General features: G+C 39.9%; 1 protein-coding gene across 11 annotated transcripts in view; it reads left to right on the top strand.

The window, feature by feature from the left end:
* Positions 1-8,211, top strand: part of ABCC9 (ATP binding cassette subfamily C member 9) — a 77,081-nt gene extending 68,870 nt beyond the window's left edge. For 8 of the 11 annotated variants that reach the window (XM_068402270.1, XM_068402277.1, XM_068402276.1 and 5 more), the window contains 8 exons: positions 257-387; positions 980-1,058; positions 4,037-4,145; positions 4,382-4,485; positions 5,202-5,335; positions 5,701-5,763; positions 6,925-7,104; positions 7,927-8,014. In XM_068402270.1, coding sequence (XP_068258371.1) covers positions 257-387; positions 980-1,058; positions 4,037-4,145; positions 4,382-4,485; positions 5,202-5,335; positions 5,701-5,763; positions 6,925-7,062 — 758 coding nt within the window. In that variant the 3' untranslated portion in view covers positions 7,063-7,104; positions 7,927-8,014. Of the gene's footprint in view, positions 1-256; positions 388-979; positions 1,059-4,036; positions 4,146-4,381; positions 4,486-5,201; positions 5,336-5,700; positions 5,764-6,924; positions 7,105-7,926 lie in introns of all 11 variants that reach the window. The other 3 variants (XM_068402279.1, XM_068402274.1, XM_068402271.1) reach the window with 1 other exon arrangement.
* The last annotated feature ends 7,574 nt before the right edge of the window (positions 8,212-15,785 follow it).

Below are 15,785 nucleotides of genomic sequence, written 5' to 3'. Positions count from 1 at the left end.
TTTGGCTTCTCCCCATTTCATTGCCAAGAGCCAGTTTAGCATCTGCCCTCTCGTCTTATGTGTCAAGATCTGGAAGCTAAGTGCTAACGTGCCTGCCGGGCAGCTCCCAGATCCCCCTAGGCAGGGAACTGGGACTCCATTTCTCGAGTGGCTTCAGGAAGGTGCCCAGGCAGGAGAGAGGGGGAAAGGGGAGTATCATAAAAGGTGACCCTCTGATAGCACTCATTTTGATTTTTTTTACTATTAACTATTTCAGATCCTGCTCAAGTCCCAAAAGACTGGCCCCAAGAAGGGGAAATCAAGATTGAAAATTTGTGCGTTCGATACGAGAACAACCTGAAGCCTGTTCTTAAGCACGTTAAGGCATACATCAAACCAGGACAAAAGGTACTGTGTCAAGCAATTGCCTATCATCCTCATTCTGGAGCAGATCCTTCCTTACTGTGTTTCCTGTTCTAAGACGGCAGAAGAGCAAGAATAACAACAATTTGCAGTGACATCTATATACATTGATGGTCCTGTCTGAGGTCTCTGGGCATGGGTCAAGAAATTTACACTGATGACATCTTATTCTTGTCTGGGATAAGTTTTCCTTCAGAAAGTCACATTTCTTTCCAAGTCCACCCCCTTTGCATAGAGTGAGCCTGGGTGGACAGATGAGATACGATGACAACAGACTGGAACTGAGTAAAAATGCAAGACTATTTCACATTTCAGCATATAGTATCATTGGAGTCCAGGTCAAAATGCTGAAGTTTCAAAAATGTTACCGAGACAAGTCCTTACAATGCTGAGAACCAGAAAAGACGAGTGTGATTTCCACGCTTTTTTGTTTTTTTCCCTGGTGTCTGCCACCAGCCATTGGGAAGGATCTTTCTACTCACCAGTAGGGCAGTTCAGTCCAGCTTTCCCAGAAGGACTGCAAGTCTGATTTACATCTTCCCTCCACAAGCAAGTAACATCTTGCTTTCTTTTGCAGGTTGGGATCTGTGGTCGTACTGGCAGCGGCAAGTCATCCCTGTCTTTGGCGTTCTTCAGAATGGTGGACATATTTGATGGTTAGTTTTCACTGGAGTATGTTGTTACTCCTGACCTGCTCCCCCCTTACTTCTTCAGAAGAAGTGAGGAGACTTTTTGACAGTTTATATCCTGGCTCTCTGGCTCAGAAGATGCTCGATTAGAATGGGGCTTGTTATGCCTGATCCTTCAAAAGTACAAAGTGTCCTATTGTGAGTAGCACTTGGTTCTTCCAGGAAATGTTACGCACAGATTATACTTCCAATTCTTTTAAAATATTTTTGCGTATGCTCTGACAAAACAATGTGCCATTTTTGAGATAGGAGGGAAAAATATGCAACTCTCTGGAGCCTCTAAATTTCTCCCTAAAGAATAACTGCATTAACTTATGATAGCTGTCAAAATATTAGCAGAATAGAAACTAGAACTCAACAAGTCCATTCCCTTGATATTTATTTTTTATTTTATTGTGGTTTCCCACAACTACAGCAGAAACTAACTAAAGGTTCTGGAAACACTTTGCTATGTTTTCACTCCTGCAGCATTTCACTCTCCCAGCTAATTGGCATGAACTGGTATGCAGCAATATGCACCCTGGTATTTATAATACATATACATGTGTACTGTTGCGGGAATATAAAAACCTACTGGAAAGTCATCTTTTTGTTTCAAAGATTCCCATGTTTCTAATTTAGCCATTGCACGTGGAACGTTTGCTAGGGAAACCCCAGCATGATGTGGGAGGATAAGTAAATCTAATGCAGTTAATACTTTCTTTTGTTGTGGTTCTGTGCCCATATGTACCTATGGTAATAGATTTCTGATTCATGACCGGCGTTCCTGGATATATAAATAGTGCAAGCAAATAATAATAATGTTTATGGCCAATTTTAAGTTTCCTTCTATTTAATCTTCTTTTTGTATTTTTGCTTTGTCTGTTCCTTCTGTATCCCTGATTTTTCCCAATGGGAATGCCTAAGTCTTTTCTAATCAAGCTCTGTTTATCCTTTGTGTACATCCCTCTCTCTCTCAGCTAGACCCATATTTGGCCTCTATGCTGGTCCACTTCTGGGTGGAGTCCTGGCTCTAATAAAAGTTATAAAACAAGATTTCGAGTAACTTTACTAGAGCCAAGATTTCATTCATGTTGTCCATCTTTGTTCTTTATGTCTCTGTTATTTCTTTAAATTTGTATGTGTTCCATTTTATTCCCCTGCTCTCGCTTCTTTCTTTGTTCTTTAGTGTTTACCTTTTCTTGCCCTCTGTTCAAACTACCCCTCTTTTCTCTTCTGTCTTGCTTGGCCACCCCTCATTACTTTCCCAGTTTCCCAACTCTTCTCTATACTTTTTCCCTCAGGTCTCCTTATCTGCTCTTTTATTTTCCTTGAGCACCCTGGCTGCTATCAAAAATGCATTCCCCTATTCCCAAGGCATGCCATATTAATTTTTCTCTTGTTAGTCCACCTCATCTTCTGATAACCCTCTCTCATGTCCTCATTTGTGAAGAAAAGGAATTGCTTAAGTTTATGCAACCACCAATGTCTCATGCTGAAGTCTTATCACCTGATTTAGACTTTCTGAAAGTCTGAAAACAATTGGACTTTGCACCCTATAGATGAAATCTTGGTTTCTCTGACCAGCTGTTAAAAGCATAAGACTATTCATAGTCCAGCTAGGTGGGGATTAAGTCTTTCATTGAATAGGGCCACACAGAGTAACCTACAAAATGCGGTATCATGACAATTGGGAATGACAGAAGAGGCATACGTGCAGAGCTTTGAATATCCATGTATTTGCCAGCTCACGGTTAGGTTCTCACAGTTGGGAGAGAGAACTGATTAACTTAATCTTAGATACTTCCCAGGGAGGAGTGCAGCTGCCTGGTGAAGTAATCCACAGGAAAACTGCAGAAGTGAGCCTGATGAAAATACCCCTTACTATACCCTCATTCAGTTTGCCCTGGCCCATCCTTTCCCCATAACCTGGAGGAAGTTTCTGTGTCCAGGGAAAGTCAGTGGGGTCAGTAGTTCCTGGCTTTTGTTTGAAGATTCAAGGGAAGAGATTCCTTCTGCCCTTCCCACTCTCTTCTACTTACAGAGCAGCAAACCAGTTTCTCTTGTACGTTTCCCCCATCTCCCTCGCTTGAATATCAGCAGTTGTTACATGCAGCACATCATAAATCAGATTTTCAGATGAGATCCATATGCTCATTGACCTGAAGTAGTGACTAGAAAAGGAAAAATCCTCTTGCTTTACCAAGTATCCGAACTGTTGCAGCAACTTATTGTAGGAGAATGAACTACTAGGTTAAGGAGTGATTAATGTGACTGCTTCCAGTAATTTTATGCTAGCAGAACAGCATGTGACTAATTCACAACCAAATACTCAAATGAAACTGATCTGTAGGAACCAGCATGAATAGTATTAAAATGCCTTGGAATAGGACATCCTTTTTGTTTTACTGATCTGCCTCTTGTTAAAAAGTTAATGCTACCCCATTCCTTCTAGAGTTTATAGGATAGTTTTGGCTCCTGATGTATGGATTGCAGATATATACATATATTATGCAAAAGAAATTGTGCACAATCTCAAATTAAATATCTTCTGCAACTGTTAAAGTCAAGGGGAACAGAGAAAGGCACAGGACATGGCTAGTTATGTAAGTTGCTCTTGTTCTTGCTCTGTCTGTAAAGCTCAGGTTACACGATAGTAAATTAGCCTTCTGGTGCTATCATTAATCACATAGCATGGAAGCCACCTATTTCCTTTAAGGGAAGGTGGGGGCGGGAGGAGAAAGAGAGCAAGGCAACAGTGTCACTAGTAAGCTGGGTTCCCTCTGTCTTGCATTACTACATTCACCTTCCTCATGTTTATGACAGTGCTGAGAGACCGCAGAGACACACAGCCTCATCCTTCGGAGTCCAGCCCAAACTAGCTGTTTTATCTTTCTACCTACCACCTGCAAATCACATGCTTTGTGCAGTTCCCTCACATGTCTTCTGCATGTTGTTTTAAACAGGGAGGATAGTGATTGACGGAATAGACATCAGCAAATTGCCTCTTCATACTCTCCGTTCCCGACTCTCCATTATTCTCCAGGATCCAATATTGTTCAGTGGCTCCATCCGGTAGGTATATGCCATCAAGATGTGACAAGCAGCATCACATGGCTTGTTTGTGATGGGCACTGTGGAACGGGAAGGGATGGAAAAGGGAAGGAACCTTCCTAGCTCAGTCCAATCTATCTACACGGTCTGTCCAAGGGAAGTCAAGTGACATACACAATGCCAAAATGTTCCTTTGCAGAAGACCTGAACGAGCTGTATTTGCAGTAACAAGACTCCTGTTATGGTTTTCTTGGCAGCTTTAATTTGGATCCAGAATGCAAGTGCACCGATGATAGACTCTGGGAAGCTTTGGAGATTGCTCAGTTGAAGAACATGGTCAAGTCATTGCCAGGAGGCCTTGGTATGTCCGAACCAAGTCTCTGGGAACATAGGCCAATAATGAAATTATGCATGCATGAGCATGCACACATATAAAGTGATACATGGGATCTTACACTCTGACCCATCATGTAGGAGTTGACAGACTCCTAATGAATATTCTGTCTCTATGCTAGAGAGAATATTCTTGCTAAGAAGCTGAAGAGTAGTCTGGTTTTCCATCCATTGCAGAAAAATCCTGCAGCACTGCAGCATCATAGTGGGGTGACTAGTCAGCAAAGAGTTAAAAAAGAGCAGTTTTACCTCTGCTCCTTCAGCAGAATCTGGCTCTGCCAGCAGAACTGTAGCTCTTGTCTAGCATGCTGACAGAGCATTTTCCTTATCATTTCAGATCTGGTTCATGAAGGAAAACAGCATATTTCCTTCCATATTAAGTATATTTCATATTACTAAGATATTATCCTAGAGCCTACCAGATTTGCTAACTATTTTTGCCAACTATTTGCTTAATGATGTATTGCTCCTTTCCCAAGAAGCTGTGCTCACTTTTTTTGGTATCAGTCCATTCCAGCGTTCAGTCAAGATTATGCTTACTGGCTTTTACAGGGATTTTGCTTGACCCTAGAATAGTGCACAAGCAGAGCTTTCACGGTGCCCACTCAAAATCATTGAGTCCTGACTGTGTGAACATACAGCATTTCAGTGGTGTGACATTCAAAGTAACTGATTTTATTACAGATGCAATGGTCACAGAAGGAGGAGAGAACTTCAGTGTAGGGCAAAGGCAGCTCTTCTGTCTGGCCCGAGCCTTTGTCCGCAAGAGTAGCATTCTCATCATGGATGAAGCCACAGCATCTATTGACATGGCCACAGTGAGTATAGCAATTAGCACCGTCGATGCATTGATTTACTAGGAGAGGAGGCATCACTGTCCCTAAATGTCAGACATGAGATCTCTTTAGCAGAGAAAACAGGCAGCTGTTTTGCTTTTCTCTTGTATTTAGTTTCAACTGTTTCTGTTGATGTGTTTTAGGGTTTGATGACTATGGTGAGGGGAAAAAAGATTAAATGTTTTAGAAAATCCCTGCTTTCACCTGTGTGGCCTTTCATTATCGAGAATCTGTGTGTGCAGATCAGAGATAGTATGGAATATGATCCTCTCTCTTATGTGCTTGAAGACACATGTATTAAAACGTAAAAGGATGAAGTAACTGAAGTAAGCCTTTTCCTTTGATAGGAAAACATTTTGCAGAAGGTTGTGATGACTGCCTTTGCAGACCGCACAGTTGTAACAATAGCGGTAAGTACTGATGCCAGCAAATGCTCTCTTTCCTCATTCCTCAGGCAGTTAATCTTGCCTTTCACAGGTTAAACATCACTATATAAAGCTAAAAATATCACAAAATAAAACCAAACACAAGGCCAGAATCTTCCCAGATACTAGAACAAGTCAAGACACATACTGTCAACCTGAAATTTTGCAGTAAATGCTATCTTGCAAGTGGGCCAAACTAAAACACTTAGATTTGAAGAAGGACTTTACAGGGAACTTCAGCATCTACACTGTCTCCAAGAAAATTTGAAGTCATTCTTACTAAAAAATTGAAACCGAACCCACGGGTTAAACCATTATTGAAAGTTGCATCAAAATCTAGATTTGAATTTTGCCTCTGAAGTCTATGCTTGTATAGTGTCTACAATCACAGCACGAATTTATAAAAGGAGCTGAGATTTCAAAAGCTTGTAGGTGTGATTTCTCAAGTGGGGTTATCTTTGCTTTCAGAGTAAAAAGTTGTGTTTATGATAAAGGTTTTAAAAATTGTAATCAATGGGAATTGCTGAATAATTAATATCTGTTCAACTAAGGATTTATGATATTTTCTTCTGTTTTCCTGCCATTTCTAGTGCCCAAAATTTCCATATATCTGTGCAGGTATGCACGTGTATGTGCATACATATACATGCATATGCACGTACACACATACACAATGTTCTGCCTTGTCACGGCAGGCTTACTCAACAAACAGATGTTTTATCCATGAGATAAATACGTGTTTCAACAGCTGTTCCATTTGCTTTGCCTGGAATCTAGTCCTGCAGTTAGAGATTAGAGTTATGCCTCCTGGACTCTGGTTTCAAGTCTGTCAGCAACTAGTTTGTGTCAGGTAAACCACTTAACCTAGCTCATTTGCAATAGGCTCTAAGGTTCTTGGATGTGTCAATGCTGAAGATGCCAGCAGTAAGCATATTCTCCTTCAGTTACACACCATTCAAATTTTCAGTATTGTCCTTCTGACTGGAATCTCACTTTTCTTCTGCTTTGCCTGTCCAAGGTCAATGTCTCAAGCAAAATGGCACATAATATTTAGCTTTGCTCACGGAGTTGGCTTCATTTCCTTCCTCTCTTCATTCATGACTGATACTTCCTTCACCCACCTGTTTTTCTTTTCTTTTTTTCCAGCATCGCGTATCTCACATCTTGGATGCCAGTATTGTCCTAGTCCTTTCTGAGGGCTTTCTAGTTGAATGTGACACTGCCTCAAACTTACTCCTCAAAGAGGACGGCCTGTTCACCACTTTGGTGAAGACTCACAAGTAGACTCTCTTAGTCCACACTGTTCACAAGACTTCTGGTTCTTTGGTAGTTATTTTTACCTCCTTAGTTTCCTTTCACTCTTCTTCCTTTCCACTGCACAACTTCTGAGATAACAGTGCAAGAAGGTGTTTATTGTGTTGTTCCTGGGTTGGTTTGATTTCATGTCTATATATGCTAATCATATTTAACTAAAGCTTAGACAGGCAGCTAACATTGAATCTATCATGTCAGAGGAATCCACCCCATAAAGTGATCCCTCACCTTCAGCCTATATAGTGAAATATCACACTTTTAGAGTTCGTCCTTTCTATACCTGGCTGGCTGTATTCACATGGCATTGAAATCAAACTCAGCCTGGTTTCCTTCCTGTTGCCTATGGGGCTAAACTATTGCCTGTAGCACACAGAAATTTAATCTCAGAGGGAGCTAATTGATTTACAGAAGAAGACAGCCCAGGAGATAGGTGCAGAACAGACAGTCAGGGTACAGAAACCAAGGAGTGGAGCAGGATGCTAAGCCACCTGACAGTGCAGGCATACCCAGGATGTTTCTCGCCTGTATTTCCTAAAGGGGAAGATGTATTTCCGTGATGCCGTAGGATTTATTCCAACAGCTGTGCTGTCCATAATGGCAATTAGCTGACCAAAAGTGAAGTGCATGCGTAAGTATTTTCAGGCTTGGTGCCAGAGGCTGTAAAGTAATTAGAGATCACTTCAGATTAAAGATATAGTACAAGGACCTACTCCAAATACCACTGTAAACAAGGATAGCCTTTCACCAGCTTGGTATGCCTTGCATTAGGCCGATTAATGAACTGCAGTGAGAATTATCATAATGATAATTTCTGTTTGATTTTCTTTATGGCAGCATCGGGTTCACACCATCCTAACTGCAGACGTGGTCATTGTCATGAAGCGAGGGAACATTTTAGAATATGATACGCCTGAGAACCTGCTTTCTCAAGAAGACGGCATCTTTGCTTCATTTGTCCGGGCTGACATGTGAAGAATCACATGATGCATTTTATAGCTTATTTTTAAACAAATGAAATGCAAATATTTTCTATTCAATGTAACATCACTTTTATTTTCTTTTTAGAGCGTCTTTCTTCACACTTCCATCTTCCAAAATAATAAAAGCTATTGCAATACACATATGCCTCAAAGCAATAAAAATGTAACTTCATTCAAAAGCTATTAAACTTCACACACACACACATTCACACACAGAGGCAAAAGTTTTTATTTCCTGGGAATGTGGCATTTTCCTTAGGCTGCTTAGTGACTTTAATTTCTTTTATAGAGAGCAAAAGAATGCACTGCTCTTATAAACTGCATATGCTGTGCTGGAACCGGCAATCTAATTGTGCAGTTTGTCAAGGAAACGAGCAATCCCCAGAAGCATTGTGTCCCCAGGGGGGGAAAATTTTTTTAAAAAAAACAAATCCAAACCCATAACACTTGGGGCAATCTGCTGCATTCCAAGGGCATAAACTTTGCTCTTCAAATTGTAGCGGAGGAGCAGTGAATGAGGGAAAGGAATTTAATCAGAAATAAGGAAATTCTTCCTGTCCTTCACTTTAGTTTGCATGCTATAGTTGGCTATAGGTGGCTTATCCCTACAGTCAGTTCCTAAATCCATATTTGTTCTGCAGACTTTCTTCAATCAAAGATATAAATCATCCTATAATTATGCATGCTTTGATAGGCTTATAGAGGAATTTTGTACAGTATTTTTAGACTTTGTATTAAAATTAATTTGAATTTATAAACTTCATATTAGACAATCTTTTAAACATGTCCACTAAAATATTCTACTTAAAATGGCATGTAATTAGCCAACCACTAATTGTTGTGTATGTCTACTCCTTCACATTATTTTTTATCCTGGGATAACCTTTCTTTTCCTTTACACATTTCTGGCATATGTCTAAATCAGATCTAGTCCAAGAGGTATGATTTTCAAATTATTTCTGTATCTTCAAGAATTTAGGTGAATTTAGATACATATTTACATCATACAGCTTTGAAAAGGTTGCCTGCACTCGCCTGATGCATATGGCTAGATTCTGAACCATGACAACTGCACAACAGGCACTAAACCTCCAGAAGGAGCTTCACAGACACTTGCAAAGGCAGAGCTTGAGACATCAGCTTCACTAGTAGTATTCAATGTGATTCTTATTCATCTATTGTTATAAGATTTAGGAAGAACACGAGCTGCACTTAAGCCTATTTCTAGTGTAATGAAAAGAACATAAGGCACAGTACTCGGCAAAAAAAAAAGGGCTATGAATTTTAGAGAAGTTGTAGGAGTTAAAATTGGGATTACATTCAGTCTAGTAGTGTAAAAATTATATAGTGGTTTATCTTTTTTTTTCCATCTTAATTATGGGAAATAAAAGCTGTGTGACACAACTAAACTAAACAACTCAGTCTTGAACATTTTATGAGGGGAAGCGCTTCTGTGATTTCCCTGTCTACTGCTGTGAAAAGTTTTTGCTCTTTTCTGGATTAATTCCCTGTGTTGAACTTTGTCATACAAAGAAAACAAAGAAATAAAGCAGATGTTTACAGTGGAAGCGCATGTTGTTACACAGATTTCAGAGCCAAAAGGCCAAAATCATTCTTGACTTAATTTCATTGCCTTCAGTGAAAAGCTAATTGTATTCATTGCTGTCAGACTCGGTCAGTATGAAGATGAAGTACACATAACTTTGTTTATTTGTGTATCTTTGATGATGACGCAATCCTGATTTATTTCAAGTGGTGCCAACTAGTTCAGTGAGATTCTGGTTCCCACTACATTAAATGGCTGCTGTGGGCCTGGGATTGTGTCAGGTATCTTGTAGCACTTCAGAGGGGCCAATAATTAGTACGTCTTTCCTCTTACATATGTCACAGAGCCATTACAGGAGTAAGAAGGACCTTCCTTGCTCATCCATCCCTCCAGAGCTATAGAACTTAACACTGCTGTTGAAACATGTAGAAAAGAAAATATATTACCGGCTGAGAAAAACCTACCAGCACGCTTTATTCATTTTGATGGAAGTGTGCAGGAATATTGGCCCTAGCATTACGTTAACCATGGTCGAAGTGTTTGATGATTGCTGTAGCATAGCCTATAGCTGCCTAGCAGGTTTAAAAGCACAATTTCATTCCTGAAGCAATTCATCCTATTCAACATACACAAATCCCAAGAGAGACAGCAAACATAAACCAACTGCTATGAACGTACCAGATCTCCTCGCATTATAGCCACTGTGCATACGATATTATATACTCACCAAGGGCTTAGGCTGAACTTTGATTTTTTGTGTTTTCCTCTAATGGAGGAGGGTGTTCCCAACAGTCACACAGCTGTTTTGTTACTAAGAAGGGTGCAGAAGGGACAAAGTTTTTTAAACTAATTTCTCTTAATCTCACATAAAGGTCTTAAATGTGTCCCCTTCAGGAGCAGTTTCCTTAGGCTGTGGCACATGCATGATAAAGGAAACATCAGCCTGGAGATTTTGGTTCTTTGACTCGTCACACTCCCCTTCTGCTGATCAGCCCTTACTCTCTTGCCACAGGCTTCTTGCTTTTTTTTCTTCACCATCTCGTTATATCATACCCTCTTTGAGGCTCATGCTTGTATCCCTGAATGCTCTTTATTCTGCCTGTGGCCTCCCACTCCTTCCTGATTTAGCTCTGTACCCTCTTCTCCATTTCCTCTCTGACACAGCTCTGCACTCACTCTCTTCTCCCCCTGGCTTTCTCTAGGTTTCTATCACAACACCCCTCCTCTTCAGGGGGACGCTTTCTCTAGTGTCATCATGTGTGTGGGTTGTTTTTTTTTTTCCCAAGTATTAAAATAAACAAGCTTTTATTATTGCAATATTATGCGCTAGAACTATTAAGTTCTTCCTTTCACAAAGGAGCTTTGAATGCAAACACTGGCAATGTGTACATTTCTTTTAACTGTGGATGGAGGAAAACCATCTCTGTGAGAGGTCTTAAATTATGTTTCTCATCTCAATCTCACTTGCATTTCTTTTTCTGCTGAGTGTTTCTGTGACAGAAGCAGCAAAACAGAAGGAGTAAGATCCCTTGCTGCCAATGCAACTCCTTGTGGATCCACAACAGCGTTTCTCAATCTTCAACTTGCAACCAGTGGGTTATCTTTCCTACTCCTTGAACCGGGTCTAGTGGCTGGCACGGATGAGACTGCTCCCTTCCTGTATGTGGCCTTTCACCAATCTCATAACAGCTAGCTGCTCATTACTGCTTCTTCTAAACCAGAAATACCGCATACAGCCTTTGTGTTTATTACTAAGTCGAAGCTTTAATGTGCTGGGAAACCTACTGCAGGGGTTTTAAGTAGTTCTTGAAGCAGGTCCACAAGCCTCTGCCATAAAGCAATGCTGTTGACAGGTAGCAAGGGGAGGCTTTTCCCTTCTCAAGATCCAGTGCCTAAAACAGATCTCTCCATCTATTTGCTTTGCTGGGGATCTACATCAGCACAGTGGATGCTGGGATTCATCTAAGGTGAACTATTTTGATGATGATTTCTGGGCAATCACAGCTTGAAAGGTGATGAGAATCTCCTTAAGAATAGCTTTTCCTGAACTGCTTGTGTTCTGCTAATTGTTATTTACGCTTCAGGGATTTTGGGAGCATGACAATTATTTGGAATTGACATTTCAAACAATAGAGTTACCAAATAGGAAAGCTGCTTTTTCTTTTTTTTTTTTAAAGGAAATAAATCAAGTCAATGTCTGTGAGACTCTGAATTCTGAGCTGAGTTTGTTGCTGATTTTTTGTAATTTTTGTAACTTCAAACTTGTTTTAGATTAATATTATATATTATTTCAAAGAGTCCCTTATAACTAACTATTCATACTCCCTTTGCTTTGTTATGAAGACCTCTTAAAACAATCTGGATAAGTTTGCCATTTGATACACCGTAAGTTGTCCGTATGTGTGTGTGTTTACACACACACACGCACATGCAAACTTTTATTTTGAAGAAGCGTATGGTTCAAGTAACTCGAGGGTCACTTTCTGTTCAGAAGAAAAGTTTCTAAGGAAAAAAAGTATTCTTTTTTCAATGCCAGGCAAAGATCCAAGTCATATCAGTCAACAGGATGATTCACCCACTGGAGGTGCCCATCTCTCACCAGTGTCTGCAGAAGTCTAGGCAATGACCTTGAACTAGATGTCTGCCTTTTCAATTGCTAACTTTATAGCCTCAGGGAGCCTCAGAGAGGTAGAGATAGACAATCAGTGGGATTTTTAGCCACGTGTTAACCGAAGAGGATCCACTAATCCACTGGCATTTCCTGCAAGGCAGGAACCTTCCTTATAGAAGTTTGGGATAGCTCTGGTAAACCAGGGGCATAAGTAAGGCAAAGTCTGCAGGGAGAGATCATTGCTTTGCTGGGTAAATGGATATGCAAAAGAGGTATCTATCTCAAGTGTTTGTAAGTTCCAGTTTCATTCCCGACCTGAAAAATCTCTTTATTTGCAAGAGTGTGCCTGCTTTTCCCAACTGTATCATTCAGATGAAAGAATATATTATCAAAAGCTTCTCAAGCACTCGGGTGAGCCCCTTTCAGATTAAACTAGCAGAACACTTCTGGTATAAATTAATACACCTCCACTGAATTCAATTAGTACCAACATGAATATGGCCCAAAGGATTTAGCATCTCATTATATGTAAAACCTCTGTCAGCAAAAAGTAATTGTATTGAATTATGTTTTCTTAAAATACAGATGACATCAATTTTGAATGTGGTCAAGTAGGTCTCTTCAAACTTCTTATACAATAAATAGTTTGATTTAATTAATTGTGTTCTTTTTGCTTTCTAAAGTAATGGGCTCTCATGCTTTGTTGTGAAAAGATGACAATACATTCACATACCGTTCTGCTAATGTTTCATGAGAAGCTGAAGGAAACATCACACATACATTTTTACACAAGCTATGTGGGCACTTTATCACAAATGGAGATATAATGTATTTGAGACAAAAGCTACCTCTATAAAAAAGCTGTGGACAAGGGCCATGTTTTTATTACCATGTTTCCATTATCTAGTGGCAAAATTTGGAGTTTGTTTCCCTTGCAAGCACCATGGCCCAGCATCCCCAGTGTGATACTGCCAATAGAAATCAGTTCTAAAGTATCTAGTGAAACCACAGTGCTACTTGTTAAAATCTCTCTGAAGCAATGATTCTTCCATAAAATGTGTTTAAAAGCAAAAATAATTCAGCCCATTTACTATTTTATATCCTCAAGTAGTATCTTCTGAAAGCCTAATTTAAAATCAAAACATGTTATGTAAATTCTCTGATATTAATTCAATGATGGCATGTGAAGAGCTCTTTAGTTTCTTTGGAAATAAATCCTTTAAAAGGCAAAACTAAGAGAGTACTAAAAAAAGTCTGAAAACAAAACTGTAAATCAAATTCTTCATTGCCATGCAAACGTCCCAATCATTTCCAATTAGTTTTTTACTGCTCTGTTTTTTCTCACCAGAACTGACCTCTGTGTGGAATTGTGGGGAAAGATTATCAGGTTTACAAATTATCAAAAAATTGTTGTGAGGCAGAAGTTCCCTGACTCTTACAAATTAGCAATGTGCTGATCCTGTTTTGGCAGGACAGCTTAGAGTATTGGCTTGTACGAAGCTGTGGAGTTCAGAGAAGCTTCCAAATGTAATTCTTCAAGAGCAGAGAGATTTTTAGAAGAGTCTTAATCTATTTACTACATAGTTGTTATTAATTGTTCATTATTGATGGCATCTGTCTGCTGCTAGACCCTACCCATGCAAACACAACAGACATTCCTGGCAGGAGCTGCTTATTTCTCTAATATAATAAGCCACACTCTGGAGAGACTATAAACAAGCAGTCATTTAAAAAGTATATATATTAAAAAAAATTAGTTTCTATTTGGTATAATTTACATTCGTCACATGCAAGATGTCTCCTGTCATTTTCATTCAACATAGGGATTTTCATCCTAAGAATTACTGTACAACAATGCAGCATTCAGCTCACATGTTACCATGTTGCACATTTCACTGCCCAGTGCATTCATTCTCATGTATATATATTAGTCTGTGTTATATATAAATACATTACATGGTTATACATCCTTTGGATAAAAGGTATAAATAAGTAATGAACAGTGCTAGCTAGGACTGCCCGTAAGAGTGTCTCATAGCTATTCCCATGGCATTTCTTAACTCTCCCTTTAATTTACTTCAGGGTTTTCTGGCTCTAGCAGTTTACATCCATAAATATCACTTAAATGTCCAGTAAAATATTTAACCATGTAACTAAGGAACTAATGCAGCTTAATGTAAATGACATGGTCCAGAACCACCACCCTTCAATATCACAGTTACAGATGCCCCAAAGCAGCATATTCTTTGAAAAGCAGAAAGTTTATATTTATATATAACCATTATATTTAATGGTTATATGTGTGTTTATCATCCTAGCTAGATTAGGCCCTTACTCTTTCAGCAATACCAGCTATGGCCATTAGACATCTCCATCAGAGGCAGGAACGTGAGGTTCTAAGAGGCTCTAAGTACTGCAGATTTTCATGGCTGAATCATTTGGGTTTGGGGCCATCTCCTTCTCCAGGTCTCACCACAGCATTTGAGATCAGAGGGCTCGGAGTGCCAGTTATTCTGTGATACAATCTTGAGAAGAGAGATGGCATCTATCTTCCATCAATGACATAATCTTAATTTAACTCTCACTCTGCAGCCAGCAAAGATATCAATCACCTGTAGGCAAGGGGATCTGGAAGCACAAAGATAGAGATACAAAAAACATCCATTTCACAAATCAGAAGAAAAATCTCCTTCAGGTGGTGGTACAGCCCTCTGAGCCAGCTCTGGGCTTCTCAGAAGAGGAGACAAAATTCTATTATACTACTCTGAGGCTGAAGCGAGCCAGAAGCCTTCTGGCTGTTGCTACACAAGAGGAATAAGCGCAGTTTGGACAAGGAGATGGGATGAAAAGCCCTCTACACCCTCAATACCTGGCTTTGTTGCTCCAGATACCACCAGAAGAAAAGGAGAAAAGAAATGGCAGCTATAATTTGTCTCAGCAGTAGGAGCACATACCCTCTCTTAGTTTCTGGGGTTTTGCTGCCTCCAGCACTTTGCCACCTGAGGCAGCTTTACCTGTTCCTAAAGCCAACTCTTAGGCTTTACCTACACTGCTAAATAAAATGCGAAAAGGGGCACAGCCCGACTGTGAGAGCATCCATGTGTCTAAAACCACAGCTATCCCAAAATAAGGTTGTCTTATCCATCCTGTGTATTTAGAACAGTCTCTGGACCATGCTTGGGGCATTCCACAATCCAAGCTGCGCCTAGATACTGGTTGAGAGGGTGCCACCTGACACAAGTCAAAACCTTGCTGTGGAAGAATTGGAGAAACAACATTGCAGTGGAAAATGTTTTTAAAAATTCAGGTATTAGACACTTTGAGATATCATTCAGTGAGGAAATCCCTGCCCCACAAGACTTAAAATCCAACTGTTGTATGGAAATCTGAGATGAAACTGAGCAGAGGGAAGAGGGCAATGACACCAAGGAAAGAATAGAGCCGTGCCTGGTTGCTGAGCAGCAGGTTAGCAGACATTGCTCTGAGATTCTTTTGAGTTTGGGAACAGCTCAGATGTTTGGAGAGCTCTGCTGATTTGAGTGTAGTCTGCTATGGG

The sequence above is a fragment of the Nyctibius grandis genome, chromosome 5 (genome assembly GCF_013368605.1).
Source record: "Nyctibius grandis isolate bNycGra1 chromosome 5, bNycGra1.pri, whole genome shotgun sequence".
Classification (NCBI taxonomy): Eukaryota; Metazoa; Chordata; class Aves; order Nyctibiiformes; family Nyctibiidae; genus Nyctibius; species Nyctibius grandis.
The sequence above is the reverse complement of the archived record's forward strand: the minus strand, read 5'-3'. Positions and strand labels throughout refer to the sequence as shown.